This window comes from Uranotaenia lowii, chromosome 1 (genome assembly GCF_029784155.1).
Source record: "Uranotaenia lowii strain MFRU-FL chromosome 1, ASM2978415v1, whole genome shotgun sequence".
NCBI lineage: Eukaryota > Metazoa > Arthropoda > Insecta > Diptera > Culicidae > Uranotaenia > Uranotaenia lowii.
Window position 1 is genome coordinate 193289132 of NC_073691.1, and position 20300 is coordinate 193309431.

The 20300-nt window shown below is 33.7% G+C and overlaps 1 protein-coding gene across 1 annotated transcript in view; it reads left to right on the plus strand.

The window, feature by feature from the left end:
* Nucleotides 1-20300, plus strand: part of LOC129741966 (uncharacterized) — a 320353-nt gene that overhangs the window by 282881 nt on the left and 17172 nt on the right. The window contains exons 11-12 of the mRNA XM_055733801.1: nt 5100-5181; nt 15942-16466. Coding sequence (XP_055589776.1) covers nt 5100-5181; nt 15942-16466 — 607 coding nt within the window. The remainder of the gene's footprint in view (nt 1-5099; nt 5182-15941; nt 16467-20300) is intronic.

Here is a 20300-nt window from a genome sequence, read left to right on the forward strand (position 1 = left end):
ACACGGAACCGACTCAAGAGATACACTGAAAGTTAAGGCGGACTCTCGGAGAACCAGTTTGGATTCCGTAGACGCCATCCGCTCGACCATTGAGATATAGGTTATAACCAGGCAAACGAACAGGATAGAGCTCCGCTTTTGCGCGGTGGTCACTCTGAACGTGAAGCACGCCTCCAACAGCCTCAGTTGGACAGCGATTGCGTTGTCACTTATCCAAATAAGAGACCCGGCATATCTGCATAGGGTTGTGGAAAGTTATTTTCACAATCGCAAACTACAGTATATGATCGCTGAGGACGGGTCATAGGCTCCTCGACAACGGTAGTACAGCTTCTAGCCACAGTAGCTATCCAGGCAGGAGAAAGCCGGATGCACTCCAACTGCCTTCGTCAAGCCCACCACAAAACCGAGATGGTGCTGATCACCACCCGGATCTCTCCCCAAAGAGGTCCCAATTGAGGTTGGACCATGTGATTTCGTGTCCAAACGTGCAATCAAATGTAAGAGAGCGGAAATGACCACGGCTGCACTCACACGGCGAGCTCCTCGGTAACCCGCAGTAGCAAGGGGGAGGACACTGTCGAGCGTGACCAGTCAATCTTGTGGTACGAAGCGGCCGGCTGGAGCCAGGCCCTGGGAAGACAGTGTAACCTGCTGAGACTTAGCAGCGTTCAACGGCTGATGAACCTTCGGGTTATCAGTGCCTGCGTAGGGGCGGACGTCATGTCCATCTCGGTTTTGCTAGAGGAGGACGTCAATTGTTACGACAATAAAGACACGCCCAACGTACGAGATCTCGCCAATGATGACTCGATGTCCGACTGGTAGCAGCTGTGGGACAGCCCTGCAAGAGGAAGGTGGATTTTTCACCTGATCCCGCATATCGGGAGTTAGATCTGAAGAAGACATGGTGGTCCAAGGTTTATGGCGGTACGTACCAACATACTTTTCGTCTGTGGTCCCGACACGACAGTAGACAACGTGCTGCAGAGGATGTGTACGAACTTCAACACCAGACATCCGGATCATAACTGCCCTGCAGAGGAGCTGGAGTCTACGGCAGTCCGCCAAAGGTGTATGGTGACTCCATTGCCGGGGAACATCTGAGTAGTGTGCGTCCAGTCCTTTGTAGGAAGGGGGTAAGCCACTGTCGGGGAAACTCACGGGTAGAAAGGTTTTCGATGCCGGACGAGCCTCTTGAATCGGTGTAGAATGTCGTCAAGTAAAAGAGTTCAAAGTCTCGTATGTTCGCCGTGACATCTCGATCTGGCACACGATGGGCAGAAAAAGCCGCTTTCCAAAAATCTTAGGGTTGCCAGTCAAATGGATACAAGAAGACCGGCAACGGTCGTAGAAGACTGACCATCGACGGGGGGCTGTCGAGTAGAGTGCGTCTGACCCCACGGTTTGAAGCTACAAAGATAAGGCAACATCTTCTGAGTAGCGGATGCCGTGAGTACGCCGTGTTCGTGCTTAGGATGCTCCACCTTCGGGTAGTATCCGAGCAGGGCGGTTCTCAACGACAGAAGCTGCGGGGATAAGACATGATCTTCTTCGCAGTGGAAATCGTTGGGAAAAGGTTATTCCACGTTCGGGGAATACCCACGGGTAGAGTGGCTCTCGATGCCGGGCGCCATTCGAGTCGGTGTAGGATGACGTCTTCGTCGGTAATCATCTGAGTCGTTGCGTTAAGTCCCGCGCGTGTGCCGTGACAGACGCGAGTCTAGGATAAGCTGCTCTCGATCAGGCACACGACGGGCAAGGTGACAGGCCTCAAACCTTCAGGCGGAGTGGTTTGTGTGATCAACCCCGAGTTTTTATGATAAGGGGTCGGGTCTCGAGTCGTAAGAGAAGGGATCAGGCCCCTTATCAACAAGAGGAGGGGTAAAGTGGTCACCTCGAGTCATTACGAGGAGAGGTCAGATTTCAAGTCGTTAGAGGAGAGATCGGGTCTTGAATCGTGCAGGGGAGGTCAATCCGAGTCGATGCAAGGAGGGGTCGGATCTCGAGTCGTTAGAGGAGAGATCGGGCCCCAAGTTGCGAAGAGGAGAGGTTTGTGTGGGAATCTCGAGTCATTGCGAGGAGATGTCGGTTCTCAAGTCAATTGAAGAGAGTACAGGCGTCGAGACGTAAGGATGAGAGGTTTTGCTGAAAGTGGTCTTGTTAATGAGTATTGCCTTGAAGCGCACTAGCGCGAATAGACCTCCCACTATTGAAGTGTAGTGTGCTATACAGTTCGAGGTGGAAACAAGGTCTGCGGCCTCAGGTGGAGTTTAGGGAGTAGGGGGTATACACGAAGTATATCATGAGTCTTCCCATTGTACCCATGGACCCAGATTAGCAAACTGGGAGCGCGGTGGCTCGCCGTGCCTTGGAATACAATCCGTAACCCGGGATTTACCACCTGTGGTTACCAACTAAAAAAAATCTGGAGTCGTAAGATGAAAAATCAGGTTTCGAGTCGCGAAGAGGAGAGTTCAGACTTCTAGTCGTAATGATGAGAGGTATTGCCAAAATTGGTCTCGTCTATCAGTATTGCCTTCCACTATTGAAGGATAGTGTGTTGAACAGTTCGAGATGGGAAGTAGGTCTGCACCACCAAGTGGAGTTGTCGAAGTAGGAGGTCCATATATACGAAGTGGAGAGGAGGAGAAGCAGAATCAAATGTGGCAAATATGGCTGTAGCAAAACAATTTCAACGAGCAAGAAACCATTATTGGGAGGAATTCGAGGCAAAAACCAAAGCTATTGGAAAGTCTGACGAACCGTGGAAAGTTGACAGACCAGAAGTCAAATGGAAGGTCGTCGGACCAGGAAGCTTCGTGGAGGTTGACAAGCCAGGAAATACGGGAGTGGACCGGAATCCATTGAAATGTTGTTGAGCCGGGAGCCAGAGGAAGGTCGTCGGCCATTGGAAAGGCGTCGAGCCAAAAGGAAAAAAACCAGGAACAAAAAAGATCGTCGAAACGGAACCACTCGAATGTCGTCGGATCGGAACCATCGAAGGTCATTGGACTGGTGCTGGGTAACGACGTGGTGGTCGGGCTAACGTCATTGGGAAGCCGTGTGACCGAAAGCCATGTAAGGTTTGCAGGCCAATTCCTGACTTGACGACCTTCTATCGGCAAGTCGGCTGGACTAGATGCCACTGGAGAACTTATAAGTTATTGATGGTGGACTAGACTAGACTAGATGCCACTGGAGAACTTATAAGTTATTGATGGTTGTCGAAAAGCCAAATAGAGGTCGTTTGAGCTGAAACCATTGGAACGCGTGTGGAGGTCATTCCGGAGACTGATTCATTCCGAAAATATTGCCAAAAAACCAAGTGCTGCTTCCACCCACTACGGAGAAGGTCATATCTTGAGGATCTATCCATAACAACACTACTAGGGTACTCCTCATCGATAGAGTTACCAAACCAACGCACGAAATTTACTCACCATATCCTCTTCTTAGTAGAAATCGCCTTAATCCTAATCCTTTGTAACGTAACCATGATCCGGACGAACCCATCGCTAACCCAATGAGGTCTTATGGTTCTTTCAGACCTTCAGTGGCCAGTGTACTCTTTACTAGCAAGGCTTCTAGCCTGGTTGGCATGGTTGATAGCTTATGTCGTCCAACTTTCCTAGCATGTATTCACAAATACTTGAAGTTAAGTCCTGGGGATAAGAAGTTGAACCTCCATTCATAAGAGGAGAGGTCAGGCCTTCAGGATAAAAGGTCAGATATCTAGTCGGAAGATAAGAGATCAGGCCTTGAATCAATATGAGTTTAGAGTTCGAGTCTTCAGAGAAGAGATCAGATCTTAAGTCATTCAGAGGAGTGGTAAAAAACTGCCTCCTACAGGTCTACACGCTTTGATGTTACCGGTGACGACTTTGGGGCTTCATAACTTGAGTTTCTCGAAGAATTTTCATAACATTTGACTACCTCCGCGTCAGTTAGAAGATTTCCGGTAATTTTTTATCTAGCCCAACTTTATATTCTCGATGATCACTTCTGACTCAGACCTGACCTGTCCGGAACGATTTCTTACATAAGTGAATTGACGGCTAATTATTGATCCACGTACCACCCATTAGCCGTCTAGCGCTTTGACCACGACCACCTAGATAGCTGGTGTAACCAGTTATAGTAGGATTCAGCATAGACTTATCTTTTGGTTATTCGGCTGTCACCTTTGGCTGAAATCAAGAAATTAAACGTTTCAAGAACTGTAATACTCAATTGTGGGCTTTTCTAGTTTGTTCAGATATCTTTCGGCCTACGAAATACTCCAACATTGTTCCAATGAATGATTGATATGGTGCTCAAATCACTCACTATGTAGTAAGGTGTATCCAATAATACAACCATCGATATTTATTTATTTGAGTGTTTCAATAGTTTATCGCTCGAGAATGATTTAACCTATTTTTTTTTAACTATTTGAGAATCTTACAAGCATAAAAAAAGATTTTAATCATGAACAAATTAATTCTGACATATTTCCCATCCAATATTCAACAATTCAGTGATTTTCAATTATGTCTAGCCACCATTATAATCAGGTCATTAAATGTATCAAACTGAAAGCGCCTTGGGTAACTCGGGAAAATCAGTTTCTCAATCCGTTTTCGCCACCCCTTTAAAGGATCCGTCTGCATCGCCCAGCAACCGGAAAGGTTGAAGTACATAATGATTAAATTTAAATTTAATTTACACCTGGCTGCAAGAGGATCGCCCCTCTCGTGGATCCTTTTTCCTCTTGCTTGTCGCACTTTCGGCACCTTCCTGACGCGACCCGTCGTTGAAAACCTCTTCCCTGGCATCTGATGACGACGGCGGCGGCAACGGTGGTTTTTAAATTTATTTATTTTCCTACCCGGCCAGGCCAACAACCGAGACGTCGCAAAATATTTGCCGCTATATTTTTCGTGGGTTTTGGTTAATTATCACCGACAATGTTGGTTCTAGACTGGTAGAGGTGGTTGGTTGAAATATTTTTAAGATAATTTAAAAATTACTCTTAATTAAATTAATTCTAGGGGTTTCTTCAAACGAGAGAGAGCTCAAAATTTAAAACATTTTCTATTTCTTCTTGCTTATTACAGGTCTCACGATCGGGAAAGCGGTGACTATGCCGGATCTATATCAGACCTACACAGTGTTACCTCCCGACTTAGCCAAGTTTCGGTAAGTTTAAGTAGAAAACAAGGAAAAAAAAATAATTGTAATAAAAATACTATTCCGAGTAAGGGGGGATGATTAAGAGATAGCAAGCACCTGCAGGGTTCCATTTAGGAAGGGTGCTAAAGATGCTGATAAAGATAACCAGATTATGGTTCACGGGTTTGGCTGGATTCTTCTTTCATTTTGGGTCCCGACCGAACTTTTTAATCGTTTCCTTTCTCGGTTCACCTGTTGCTCCCGATTATTTAGTTTCGAGGCAGTTGCAACAGGCTTATTAAATTAAATGTACCTTTTCAAACGTTGTTGGTTGAAGAAGGTTTGGCTTTTTCGAAGATTTTGGGACGGAAATGTTTTTATTTTTGATTCAATGGAACTTCTTTTGAAAAATCTTTTTTTTTTTAATTTTCCTGAAGATGTTTTATTACGACCACTGACAGGTCACCTTTTTCATTCGAATCCACAGAATCAAACAATCAAGCTACTCCTGTCGTTCAACATCTTCTACATCAAAATGAAATCATCAACATCAACCATCAAAGTCATTGTCACTTGTCACCCGAAGGAGCTCCGAGGCTATTCTTCTTACCTCTCAGCCAACACAATATGGAAGGTCGTTATCGCGTTCTTTATCAACTTAATAAACGATATCATTATCCTTGATGATGGTGGCGAGTATCTGAAGACTGGCTGCCGGTCCGGAACTGGAAAGGGGGGATGACAGGGATGCCCTCATTTTCCGCTATTTTCCAATGAGTACATTTCAGCACTCCGGGAGTGAAAATGAAGGAAAAATGTCCCCCCTTCCAGTCAACACCGGGAAAGATCTTTTATCTTCACAGGACTTATGATGATCATCTTCTGTTGGAAGTTGATGAGATGCTCCTGGTAATGGGTCCAGCCGGGCTTTGCGATAGGAATGGGGGGATGATGCTGATGACGGTTAGTTAGTTAGCATTCTCCAAAGAGTAGTGAGAAGCTGTCCAACCGGAGGACCATGGTAAGAAAATGGCCCAACATTCATCCATTTTGGTGGCTTCAAGTCCAACAGCTGCTCGTCATTGGCCAAGGTTTGTTGCTTTATAAATATTCGAGTGGCACTTTGCCGAACGTCTTCCATTGGCTGGAGGAGAGGTTATTTGAAAATACCTTCCATCTTCAGGTGGGCGGCCACAATTCAGCCCTTGATTGCACTAATCATGAACGGTGCTTGAAGTGGCAAACACATTTTTGGATGTGATGAAAAAAAAATTGCAGGTACTAGACATATTTGGGGATAGGGACAGTTTTACTTTTTTGAGCGATAAAAGAATAATCTCAAATGAAAATCTTGTTTAAATCACTTGAAGGCAGTTTCTCTTAGAAAAGTGACAAAAATGACAAACATGACCAAAATGACAGAAATGACAAAAATGACAAGAATTACGAAAATGCCAAAAATGACAAAAATGGCAAAAATGACAAAATTGGCAAATTGAACAAAAATGACGAAACTGTCAATTTTGTCAGTTTTATTAATTTTGTCAAATGGGAAATTTTGCAAACTTTGTCAATTTTGTAATTTTTTTTTTCAATTTTATCAACTATGCCCACATTGTCAAAATTGTCAATTTTGTAAATTTTGTCAGTTTTGTCAGTTTTGTCAATTTTGACAATTTTGTCAATTTTGTCAATTTTTTCTATTTTGTCAATTTTGTCAATTTTGTCAATTTTGTCAATTTTGTCAATTTTGTCAATTTTGTCAATTTTGTCAATTTTGTCAATTTTGTCAATTTTGTCAATTTTGTCAATTTTGTCAATTTTGTCAATTTTGTCAATTTTGTCAATTTTGTCAATTTTGTCAATTTTGTCAATTTTGTCAATTTTGTCAATTTTGTCAATTTTGTCAATTTTGTCAATTTTGTCAATTTTGTCAATTTTGTCAATTTTGTCAATTTTGTCAATTTTGTCAATTTTGTCAATTTTGTCAATTTTGTCAATTTTGTCAATTTTGTCAATTTTGTCAATTTTGTCAATTTTGTCAATTTTGTCAATTTTGTCAATTTTGTCAATTTTGTCAATTTTGTCAATTTTGTCAATTTTGTCAATTTTGTCAATTTTGTCAATTTTGTCAATTTTGTCAATTTTGTCAATTTTGTCAATTTTGTCAATTTTGTCAATTTTGTCAATTTTGTCAGTTTTGTCAATTTTGTCAATTTTGTCAATTTTGTCAATTTTGTCAATTTTGTCAATTTTGTCAATTTTGTCAATTTTGTCAATTTTGTCAATTTTGTCAATTTTGTCAATTTTGTCAATTTTGTCAATTTTGTCAATTTTGTCAATTTTGTCAATTTTGTCAATTTTGTCAATTTTGTCAATTTTGTCAATTTTGTCAATTTTGTCAATTTTGTCAATTTTGTCAATTTTGTCAATTTTGTCAATTTTGTCAATTTTGTCAATTTTGTCAATTTTGTCAATTTTGTCAGTTTTGTCAATTTTGTCAATTTTGTCAATTTTGTCAATTTTGTCAATTTTGTCAATTTTGTCAATTTTGTCAATTATGTCAATTTTGTCAATTTTGTCAATTTTGTCAATTTTGTCAATTCTGTCAATTTTGTCAATTTTGTCAATTTTTTCAATTTTGTGAATTTTGTCAATTTTGTCAACTATGTCAATTATTTCAATTTTTCAAAGTTTAGACAATATTGAAATTTTTGAAAATTTTGACAATTTTGACAATTTTGACAATTTTGACAATTTTGACAATTTTGACAATTTTGACAATTTTGACAATTTTGACAATTTTGACAATTTTGACAATTTTGACAATTTTGACAATTTTGACAATTTGAACAATTTCGACAATTTTGACAATTTTGTCAATTTTGTCAATTTTGTCAATTTTGTCAATTTTGTCAATTTTGTCAATTTTGTCAATTTTGTCAATTTCGTCAATTTTGTCAATATTTTCAATTTAGTCAATTTAGTCAATTTAGTCAATTTAGTCAATTTTGTCAATTTTGTCAATTTTGTCAATTTTGTCAATTTTGTCAATTTTGTCAATTTTGTCAATTTTGTCAATTTTTTCAATTTTGTCAATTTTGTCAATTTTGTCAATTTTGTCAATTTTGTCAATTTTGTCAATTTTGTCAATTTTGTCAATTTTGTCAATTTTGTCAATTTTGTCAATTTTGTCAATTTTGTCAATTTTGTCAATTTTGTCAATTTTGTCAATTTTGTCAATTTTGTCAATTTTGTCAATTTTGTCAATTTTGTCAATTTTGTCAATTTTGTCAATTTTGTCAATTTTGTCAATTTTGTCAATTTTGTCAATTTTGTCAATTTTGTCAATTTTGTCAATTTTGTCAATTTTGTCAATTTTGTCAATTTTGTCAATTTTGTCAATTTTGTCAATTTTGTCAATTTTGTCAATTTTGTCAATTTTGTAAATTTTGTCAATTTTGTCAATTTTGTCAATTTTGTCAATTTTGTCAATTTTGTCAATTTTGTCAATTTTGTCAATTTTGTCAATTTTGTCAATTTGTCAATTTTGTCAATTTGTCAATTTTGTCCATTTTGTCAATTTTGTCAATTTTGTCAATTTTGTCAATTTTGTCAATTTTGTCAATTTTGTCAATTTTGTCAATTTTGTCAATTTTGTCAATTTTGTCAATTTTGTCAATTTTGTCAATTTTGTCAATTTTGTCAATTTTGTCAATTTTTTCAATTTTGTCAATTTTGTCAATTTTGTCAATTTTGTCAATTTTGTCAATTTTGTCAATTTTGTCAATTTTGTCAATTTTGTCAATTTTGTCAATTTTGTCAATTTTGTCAATTTTGTCAATTTTGTAAATTTTGTCAATTTTGTCAATTTTGTCAATTTTGTAAATTTTGTCAATTTTGTCAATATTTTCAATTTAGTCAATTTTGTCAATTTAGTCAATTTGGTCAATTTGGTCAATTTTGTCAATTTTGTCAATTTTGTCAATTTTGTCAATTTTGTCAATTTTGTCAATTTTGTCAATTTCGTCAATTTTGTCAATATTTTCAATTTTGTCAATTTTGTCAATTTAGTCAATTTTGTCAATTTTGTCAATTTTGTCAATTTTGTCAATTTTGTCAATTTTGTCAATTTTGTCAATTTTGTCAATTTTGTCAATTTTGTCAATTTTGTCAATTTTGTCAATTTTGTAAATTTTGTAAATTTTGTCAATTTTGTCAATATTTTCAATTTAGTCAATTTTGTCAATTTAGTCAATTTGGTCAATTTGGTCAATTTAGTCAATTTGGTCAATTTGGTCAATTTTGTCAATTTTGTCAATTTTGTCAATTTTGTCAATTTTGTCAATTTTGTCAATTTTGTCAATTTTGTCAATTTTGTCAATTTTGTCAATTATTTCAATTTTTCAAAGTTTAGACAATATTGAAATTTTTGAAAATTTTGACAATTTTGACAATTTTGACAATTTTGACAATTTTGACAATTTTGACAATTTTGACAATTTTGACAATTTTGACAATTTTGACAATTTTGACAATTTTGACAATTTTGACAATTTTGACAATTTTGACAATTTTGACAATTTTGACAATTTGAACAATTTCGACAATTTTGACAATTTTGTCAATTTTGTCAATTTTGTCAATTTTGTCAATTTTGTCAATTTTGTCAATTTTGTCAATTTCGTCAATTTTGTCAATATTTTCAATTTAGTCAATTTAGTCAATTTAGTCAATTTTGTCAATTTTGTCAATTTTGTCAATTTTGTCAATTTTGTCAATTTTGTCAATTTTGTCAATTTTGTCAATTTTGTCAATTTTTTCAATTTTGTCAATTTTGTCAATTTTGTCAATTTTGTCAATTTTGTCAATTTTGTCAATTTTGTCAATTTTGTCAATTTTGTCAATTTTGTCAATTTTGTCAATTTTGTCAATTTTGTCAATTTTGTCAATTTTGTCAATTTTGTCAATTTTGTCAATTTTGTCAATTTTGTCAATTTTGTCAATTTTGTCAATTTTGTCAATTTTGTCAATTTTGTCAATTTTGTCAATTTTGTCAATTTTGTCAATTTTGTCAATTTTGTCAATTTTGTCAATTTTGTCAATTTTGTCAATTTTGTCAATTTTGTCAATTTTGTAAATTTTGTCAATTTTGTCAATTTTGTCAATTTTGTCAATTTTGTCAATTTTGTCAATTTTGTCAATTTTGTCAATTTTGTCAATTTTGTCAATTTTGTCAATTTGTCAATTTTGTCAATTTGTCAATTTTGTCCATTTTGTCAATTTTGTCAATTTTGTCAATTTTGTCAATTTTGTCAATTTTGTCAATTTTGTCAATTTTGTCAATTTTGTCAATTTTGTCAATTTTGTCAATTTTGTCAATTTTGTCAATTTTGTCAATTTTGTCAATTTTTTCAATTTTGTCAATTTTGTCAATTTTGTCAATTTTGTCAATTTTGTCAATTTTGTCAATTTTGTCAATTTTGTCAATTTTGTCAATTTTGTCAATTTTGTCAATTTTGTCAATTTTGTCAATTTTGTCAATTTTGTAAATTTTGTCAATTTTGTCAATTTTGTCAATTTTGTAAATTTTGTCAATTTTGTCAATATTTTCAATTTAGTCAATTTTGTCAATTTAGTCAATTTGGTCAATTTGGTCAATTTTGTCAATTTTGTCAATTTTGTCAATTTTGTCAATTTTGTCAATTTTGTCAATTTTGTCAATTTTGTCAATTTCGTCAATTTTGTCAATATTTTCAATTTTGTCAATTTTGTCAATTTAGTCAATTTTGTCAATTTTGTCAATTTTGTCAATTTTGTCAATTTTGTCAATTTTGTCAATTTTGTCAATTTTGTCAATTTTGTCAATTTTGTCAATTTTGTCAATTTTGTCAATTTTGTCAATTTTGTAAATTTTGTAAATTTTGTCAATTTTGTCAATATTTTCAATTTAGTCAATTTTGTCAATTTAGTCAATTTGGTCAATTTGGTCAATTTAGTCAATTTGGTCAATTTGGTCAATTTTGTCAATTTTGTCAATTTTGTCAATTTTGTCAATTTTGTCAATTTTGTCAATTTTGTCAATTTTGTCAATTTTGTCAATTTTGTCAATTTTGTCAATTTTGTCAATTTTGTCAATTTTGTCAATTTTGTCAATTTTGTCAATTTTGTCAATTTTGTCAATTTTGTCAATTTTGTCAATTTTGTCAATTTTGTCAATTTTGTCAATTTTGTCAATTTTGTCAATTTTGTCAATTTTGTCAATTTTGTCAATTTTGTCAATTTTGTCAATTTTGTCAATTTTGTAAATTTTGTCAATTTTGTCAATTTTGTCAATTTTGTAAATTTTGTCAATTTTGTCAATATTTTCAATTTAGTCAATTTTGTCAATTTAGTCAATTTGGTCAATTTGGTCAATTTTGTCAATTTTGTCAATTTTGTCAATTTTGTCAATTTTGTCAATTTTGTCAATTTTGTCAATTTTGTCAATTTTGTCAATTTTGTCAATTTTGTCAATTTCGTCAATTTTGTCAATATTTTCAATTTTGTCAATTTTGTCAATTTTGTCAGTTTTGTCAGTTTTGTCAATTTTGTCAATTTTGTCAATTTTGTCAATTTTGTCAATTTTGTCAATTTTGCCAATTTTGTCAATTTTGTCAATTTTGTCAATTTTGTCAATTTTGTAAATTTTGTCAATTTTGTCAATTTTGTCAATTTTGTCAATTTTGTAAATTTTGTCAATTTTGTCAATATTTTCAATTTAGTCAATTTTGTCAATTTAGTCAATTTTGTCAATTTTGTCAATTTTGTCAATTTTGTCAATTTGGTCATTTTTGTCAATTTTGTCAATTTTGTCAATTTTGTCAATTTTGTCAATTTTGTCAATTTTGTCAATTTTGTCAATTTTGTCAATTTTGTCAATTTTGTCAATATTTTCAATTTAGTCAATTTTGTCAATTTAGTCAATTTGGTCAATTTGGTCAATTTTGTCAATTTTGTCAATTTTGTCAATTTTGTCAATTTTGTCAATTTTGTCAATTTTGTCAATTTTGTCAATTTCGTCAATTTTGTCAATATTTTCAATTTTGTCAATTTTGTCAATTTTGTCAGTTTTGTCAGTTTTGTCAATTTTGTCAATTTTGTCAATTTTGTCAATTTTGTCAATTTTGTCAATTTTGTCAATTTTGTCAATTTTGTCAATTTTGTCAATTTTGTCAATTTTGTCAATTTTGTAAATTTTGTCAATTTTGTCAATTTTGTCAATTTTGTAAATTTTGTCAATTTTGTCAATATTTTCAATTTAGTCAATTTTGTCAATTTAGTCAATTTTGTCAATTTTGTCAATTTTGTCAATTTGGTCATTTTGGTCAATTTTGTCAATTTTGTCAATTTTGTCAATTTTGTCAATTTTGTCAATTTTGTCAATTTTGTCAATTTTGTCAATTTTGTCAATTTTGTCAATTTTGTCAATTTTGTCAATTTTGTCAATTTTGTCAATTTTGTCAATTTTGTCAATTTTGTCAATTTTGTCAATTTTGTCAATTTTGTCAATTTTGTCAATTTTGTCAATTTTGTCAATTTTGTCAATTTTGTCAATTTTGTCAATTTTGTCAATTTTTTCAATTTTGTCAATTTTGTCAATTTTGTCAATTTTGTCAATTTTGTCAATTTTGTCAATTTTGTCAATTTTGTCAATTTTGTAAATTTTGTCAATTTTGTAAATTTTGTCAATTTTGTCAATATTTTCAATTTAGTCAATTTTGTCAATTTAGTCAATTTGGTCAATTTGGTCAATTTTGTCAATTTTGTCAATTTTGTCAATTTTGTCAATTTTGTCAATTTTGTCAATTTTGTCAATTTTGTCAATTTTGTCAATTTTGTCAATATCGTCAATTTTGTCAATATTTTCAATTTTGTCAATTTTGTCAATTTTGTCAGTTTTGTCAGTTTTGTCAATTTTGTCAATTTTGTCAATTTTGTCAATTTTGTCAATTTTGTCAATTTTGTCAATTTTGTCAATTTTGTCAATTTTGTCAATTTTGTCAATTTTGTGAATTTTGTCAATTTTGTCAACTGTGTCAATTATTTCAATTTTTCAAAGTTTAGACAATATTGAAATTTTTGACAATTTTGACAATTTTGACAATTTTGACAATTTTGACAATTTTGACAATTTTGACAATTTTGACAATTTTGACAATTTTGACAATTTTGACAATTTTGACAATTTTGACAATTTTGACAATTTTGACAATTTTGTCAATTTTGTCAATTTTGTCAATTTTGTCAATTTTGTCAATTTTGTCAATTTTGTCAATTTTGTCAATTTTGTCAATTTTGTCAATTTTGTCAATTTTGTCAATTTCGTCAATTATGTCAATATTTTCAATTTTGTCAATTTTGTCAATTCAGTCAATTTAGTCAATTTTGTCAATTTTGTCAATTTTGTCAATTTTGTCAATTTTGTCAATTTTGTCAATTTTGTCAATTTTATCATTTTTGTCAATTTTGTCAATTTTGTCAATTTTGTCAATTTTGTCAATTTTGTCAATTTTGTCAATTTGGTCAATTTTGTCAATTTTGTCAATTTTGTCAATTTTGTCAATTTTGTCAATTTTGTCAATTTTGTCAATTTTGTCAATTTTGTCAATTTTATCAATTTTGTCAATTTAGTCAATTTTGTCAATTTTGTCAATTTTGTCAATTTTGTCAATTTTGTCAATTTCGACAATTTTTTCAATTTTGTCAATTTTGTCAATTTTGTCAATTTTGTCAATTTTGTCAATTTTGTCAATTTTGTCAATTTTGTCAATTTTGTCAATTTTGTCAATTTTGTCAATTTTGTCAATTTTGTCAATTTTGTCAATTTTGTCAATTTTGTCAATTTTGTCAATTTTGTCAATTTTGTCAATTATTTCAATTTTTCAAAGTTTAGACAATATTGAAATTTTTGACAATTTTGACAATTTTGACAATTTTGACAATTTTGACAATTTTGACAATTTTGACAATTTTGACAATTTTGACAATTTTGACAATTTTGACAATTTTGACAATTTTGACAATTTTGACAATTTTGACAATTTTGACAATTTGAACAATTTTGACAATTTTGACAATTTTGACAATTTGGACAATTTTGACAGTTTTGACAATTTTGACAATTTTGATCAATTTTGACAATTTTTACAATTTTGACAATTTTGACAATTTTGACAATTTTGACAATTTTGACAATTTTGACAATTTTGACAATTTTGACAATTTTGACAATTTTGACAATTTTGACAATTTTGACAATTTTGACAATTTTGACAATTTTGACAATTTTGACAATTTTGACAATTTTGACAATTTTGACAATTTGAACAATTTTGACAATTTTGACAATTTTGACAATTTTGACAATTTTGACAATTTTGACAATTTCGACTATTTTGACTATTTTGACTATTTTGACAATTTGGACAATTTTGACAGTTTTGACAATTTTGATCAATTTTGACAACTTTGTCTATTTTTTTAAATTTTGTTTTTTTTTTATTTAGTCAATTTTGTCAATTTGCTCTTTATTGTCAATTCGGTCAATTTCGTCAAGCTTTTCAAATCTTTGATTGGGAAAAGGAGGATGCGTGGTATGTATACATGATGGAGGACGCACGTGATGCCTAAAAATTAAACTTCTTCATTGTACGCTACCTCAAAAAGTACTTGACAGAAAGTCAAACAAATTTACACATGTTAACATTACGTTGCTAGGTACTTTTACTGAAAATTTCATCTATCTTTCCATGCATTCAAAACTTATTCACAAAACAAAGCGTTGCACTTTTTTCAAATTCTCTGCTTATGGATAAATTTTATTGAACTTTTTTTTTCTTCATATTATCGACAAGACAATTGCAAAAGATTTGTGGAAAAACTGTACTTTTCAACCGTCGAAATTGTTTCACTCACAGTAGAAAAACTCAGAAGAATGGTTTAGAAAGTTTGAATAGTTTTAATAGTTTTATATATTTCGACATAATTAAATTTCCGAAATGAGAAACACAGATTTTTTTTTCCGAATTTTTGTTATAGTTCGATAAATATTTTTGATACCTTTTGTCAATCGTTTTTATTTTTAATTTGTTAAATTGCGCTTTTAGATCCATTTCGTCATTTCTATCCTCACAACCGAAAAAAAGTTGATTTTCCTTTCCAGTTTCCGAACGATTTCCCCGTCAATGGAACCGAAACCGGAAACGGAGGGTTCATTTTCACTCTCCTATTCATCGACGGACGGCGGAAATAATAAGGCTTTATGGTCGCATTTAATTAGAACCGACTGAATGGCATTGGATGACGATGACGATGGGGCACCATTATTGGCGTATACTCAAAGGGGACAACATTTGGAAGCTGGACTTTCCATTTTGGCCCTGGCAGGAAAAGAAAAGCCTCACACCCTATAAAAACCGAAATACGGCTAATGGATTCTCGAGTCCTACTAACTTTTCGGGACACGCAACTGTCGAGGGCCTTTTTTTAAGGTTCTTACCCCAAAGTGTAAGGAGTTTGAAGGGATCGGTGGAACTTGTTGACTTTTTTGTGGTTGTTGGGTATTTTTTCATTCTTTTGATTGGCAACCGTCTTCCTTTCGAGTTTGAGGTGAAACTTTTTTCTTTGGAGCCAATGAAGTCATTTGCATCCCTTGACCTCTTTGAGGAAAATCAATCCCTATTGCCTGCTCAAATTTGCTTTGACCGAATTTCTCTTTCATTTTATTTTTCTTTCCCCCAAAACAGCTCGGCACAAACAACTGCACTGCCAGGTATCGCACACTGAGTGGGGGCATGGGAGACGAATCGCCCTCCCCCTCCCCAACACCCTCATCGGAGTACGATGACATCCTGCTGCAGAAGCAGCTGCACCACCACAATCATCTGCATCAGCTGAAGCTCCTGGAACAGCAGCAGCAACAAAATGGAACCGGAACAGGAGCTTCCGGTGGTGGGATTGATGGAACTTCCGGGATCGGAGGGCCTCCACCGGGTGGGACCGCGAATGGGGGGAGTAGTGGCTCCGGGAGTGGGCCAGGTGGTTCCGGAACAATCGGAGGACCAGCTGGTGCAGGAACAGCTGGAACAGGAACAGGAGGAGGAGGAGGACTGGGAATCGGTAGTGGCAGCAGTAGTTCAAAGAATGGAGTCAACCATCTCAAGAACCTGAAGGCGGCCAAGAACCGGAACAATCTATCATCGTCGCTGGCAGCGGCCTCAGCGCACAATAAAAACCTAACGATAAGTCAACAAATAGCTTTAGTACATCATGTAAGTATGAATGGGATGTTCAAAGAGGGGAGAAAGGGGAATTTTCTTTTCTGTCCTTCTGGCCTTGGGGACGGAAATGGATGGAAGAAAGGCGAAAAGAAACTTGGTGCTTTTTGACTTGTGAAACTTCGGGTTTCTTTCTGGAATGAAAGGATTTATTGCTCTGCCTTTTTCTTCTCTTTGATTTTATCGATAAAGAAAGACGCAGATGTTGGTATCACATTTGAAATTTACTTTTCATCATTTATCTTTTTTCCTTCGAGCTTTCTTAAAAGCATTTAAAGATTTTAGAATATTGCCCTCAGTGCATTATAACGAACTTTTTTGTCAGAGTTACCATCAAGTAGCCATTCACCGCCCAGTCACCATCTACCGCCCAAAATCACCCTTTTTATGTGTATTTCTAAAAAAGAGGGATGTTTTTTTCCAAAAATAAGATTTCGATTCTGTGTTGGCATCATTTTTCGACCATTTCAGTGAAAAAACATCACTCAATTATGCTAACGCTAGCCAGAAATAAAATATTTGGTTTTTCATTTCCGGTCAAATGGTTAAATTCGACGCCTGTTAGCGAACTGAGAATTCATGTGCTCCTGATGCAAAAAGGGTTTTTGTTTCCTAAAAAGCACATATTTGATCTAAAATCGACTTGAAACGATAGTTTTATTTTCGTAGAATAGATTTGCATTGAAAATTTTCGATTTTTTCAATAGTTGTTAGTTTTTGGAGCTTTAAGTGTTGGTCTGTAATTGGAATGTAAACAAAAGTGTTTGTTCCTAATGACCGGTCACGCACAATTTCTTTGCTTTTAACGCATATATTGTATCAAATGTGTAAATTTTAAGTAGCATTTAGTTTGATTATGTTAGAAAATGATATTTTATCGATGAAAGTAAACTGTTACTTGAAGCTGTTTGCCGGGAATCATCATTTTGTCAGTCAACGCACTTTGTTAAATTTGTACAAAATTTACGGGAAAAATTTCACAAAATTTATACTCTCAAGATTCAAAATATGGTTTTGACAGCTCCTTGCATGAAAATTACTAAAAAGAACCGTTTCCGTGTTGTTACGATAGTTTTTCCTTAAGAAAACAGAATCGGTAACGGAAAAAGTCGAGTGGGCGGTAATAGGGCCAGCTGAACTCCCCTAAGTTTAGTAAATTATTTTGAAAAGCGTACATTTTTCGCATTCCACTAATTTTTTTTTATTGAAAGTAGAGCAGTTTTGAGATGTATTGGAAAAGAAAGCGAATAAAAATTAGACATCGTTTTTTAAAAACACATGTTTGAAGTTGAAAAACCGCTTAACTGGGCGGTAGATGGTGACAGATGGTATGTAATTCTATTGAACAAATAAAGGCCTAGTGTTTTTAAAACTGTTTGAAAAGTCCAAAATCCGTTAGGAGTATCAAAAAACTTCTTAGAATTTCTGAAAATCAAAGAACATTGCAAATTACATGGTTTTATTGAAACACAATTTTCAGCAATATTCTTGCTTGTTTTTTCTATCTAAAGAAATAAAAAAGATGCTCTCGGTAAAACCAATGCACAAAATGAAATTTTTATCTAAAAATCTTAAGAAAAAATCAAAACCGCGAGTTTAAGGACCTAAAATAATATCAATTTAACGAGAAATTTTCGTAGAAAATCAAATCTGCCGTTGAATAAGACCGAAACCAACTGAGAGAAACGTCATTTGCTCTTAATTACCCAGAAATATACTATTTCTTATTTCTATTTCCTATAAAATGAACTGGAAGGTTTTAAAACACTTAGAGTCATGACCTTAGGAACGGTGGAGGGGGAGGTTTGGGGGTTGATGACCCCCCCCCCCCTCTCCCCAGCAAACATAAAATCGCATTAAAAATGATAACTTAAGTCATTAAAAACGTTACTGCGAATCGTAATTCCAACTAACGCAAGTAAAATGTCGTAAAAATCGTTACTCGAAGTCGGATTAAATGGTTTAAATCGGATGTGATTGAAAGTCCGCCATGTTTGCAGAGTTTGAAACCGATTTCGTTCCTTTTTCTTCTCCCGCGTGGGTCAAAAAAGAGAACAGATTTGTTGTTCTCTTTGTGACCAGCAGTGCAACCAGATTGCTAAAAATCAGATGGTATATTTGCGAGAATTGCCCAATGACAGAGGCAGCAAATATTGTCGCTGGCAACGGTTCGCATGCGTTGAGATGAAAAAATTTGTGCTCTCTTGCATTCTTTCAGTATGTATAAATATGGTGTCGAAATCGTATACTCTTATCGCTTTAGCCAGAAGTAGAAAATTTGTATGTATATTGCCTCCACTTTGGTAGGTAAATGCTGTTTTTTTCGAGTTTTATACGATCGTTCTATAATGTATATGAGACGTATAACAAAGTTGTTGAGAAATATACCTACAAAAATGTTTGCTGGGTCCCCATTCAGGATTCAACAATGTCAAACAAAATCTTCTTCTCTAAACTGAAAATTATAAATTCTTTATCAAATGTTGATGAACGACAAAAACAAAAAAAGAGAAACAATCTCGACACAGAACTAAGGACAAAACAATGAAATTTTTCTGGAATTTCTGAAATTTCTGAAAAATTTATCACTTGTTGATAAATATTTAAAGGCCATTCTTAAAAAATGCTATCAATAGTTTATCACGAAAAAAGTGGATGCATGAATTTTGGGCGCAGTTCTTAGTCCCGAATATCGATTTTTATTTAAATAATAAGAATTCGAATAATAAGATTAAAAAAAAACGAACTCAAACTCATACAGGATCTCAATGAAACTAGCTGTTTCCTCGAAGAGATTCCTTTTTATTACTACCATGCGTAAATTTTTCGAATATATGATGGCTAGCATTTTACAAATCCTAAAACCTTCAACCCACAGAAAGTTTGCTATGTATGCCGTCACCGGGATTCGATCTCATGCCCACTGACGTAGAAGACTTGAATGCTATCCTCTTCGCCACGGGCTGCGGCTTTATTGTTAGACTCACAAAGGTTGTCAGATTACCCGGAATTTGACCGAATGTTTTCACTTTTTTTGCAAAATTAAAGAAAAGTTCAAATGGCGTGATCACAATTACGTTATTTGCGTCCAAAAATTTTTTAATCAAATTCAACCCAAAAACTGGCTGATGTTTTATTTTATGGAAAAACAATTCCTCTAGTTTTTTTCCTTCTTAATTTTTATTGAAAAATTTCCAAATTTTCCTGGTTATTGCTCAAATTTTGGGTTGTTAACTTTAAAATCGAATACCCGGATTTTATCAGGTTTTGAGATAAAATTTGTTCTGTCCGGAAAAGTGCGGAAAAATAACTGGTAAGCTTATGTTTGAATTCTTTCCGATGTTTAAAAAAAAATTCCAATCCGTTACCTATGATCGGATTCTGGAATCTGTATCCAGTTTATTATTCTAGATTTTCAGTTCGGTTAACCATTGGGACAAAATCCTGACTCGATTCTTGGTTTTGCACTTGAAACTCCGTTTCCATGTTCAAAACTCAGCATACAGAAATGCTGAACAGAGAGACAAAATATTTGAGATTGCAAATGTGGATGTAAAATTTTTACTCCTAGCTCTTACGCAAAATTAAAAATTAAACCAGTTCCATGACGGTGATCAAGAATTGGAATATGATAGTTTCATCTTTTGGAATTTTCATTCAGATTCAGATTGTTGGATTACGAATAAAAAATTGAAGGATTGAATATAGAAAATCAAAGATTCACTATTCAAATGAGATATTTATGGTTAAGAATTTTGTTAGGACATGCCCTTCTCGGTTCATTATTTTTAAGAATTTTCGTTTGAATTTTAGATTCAAAAATTGATT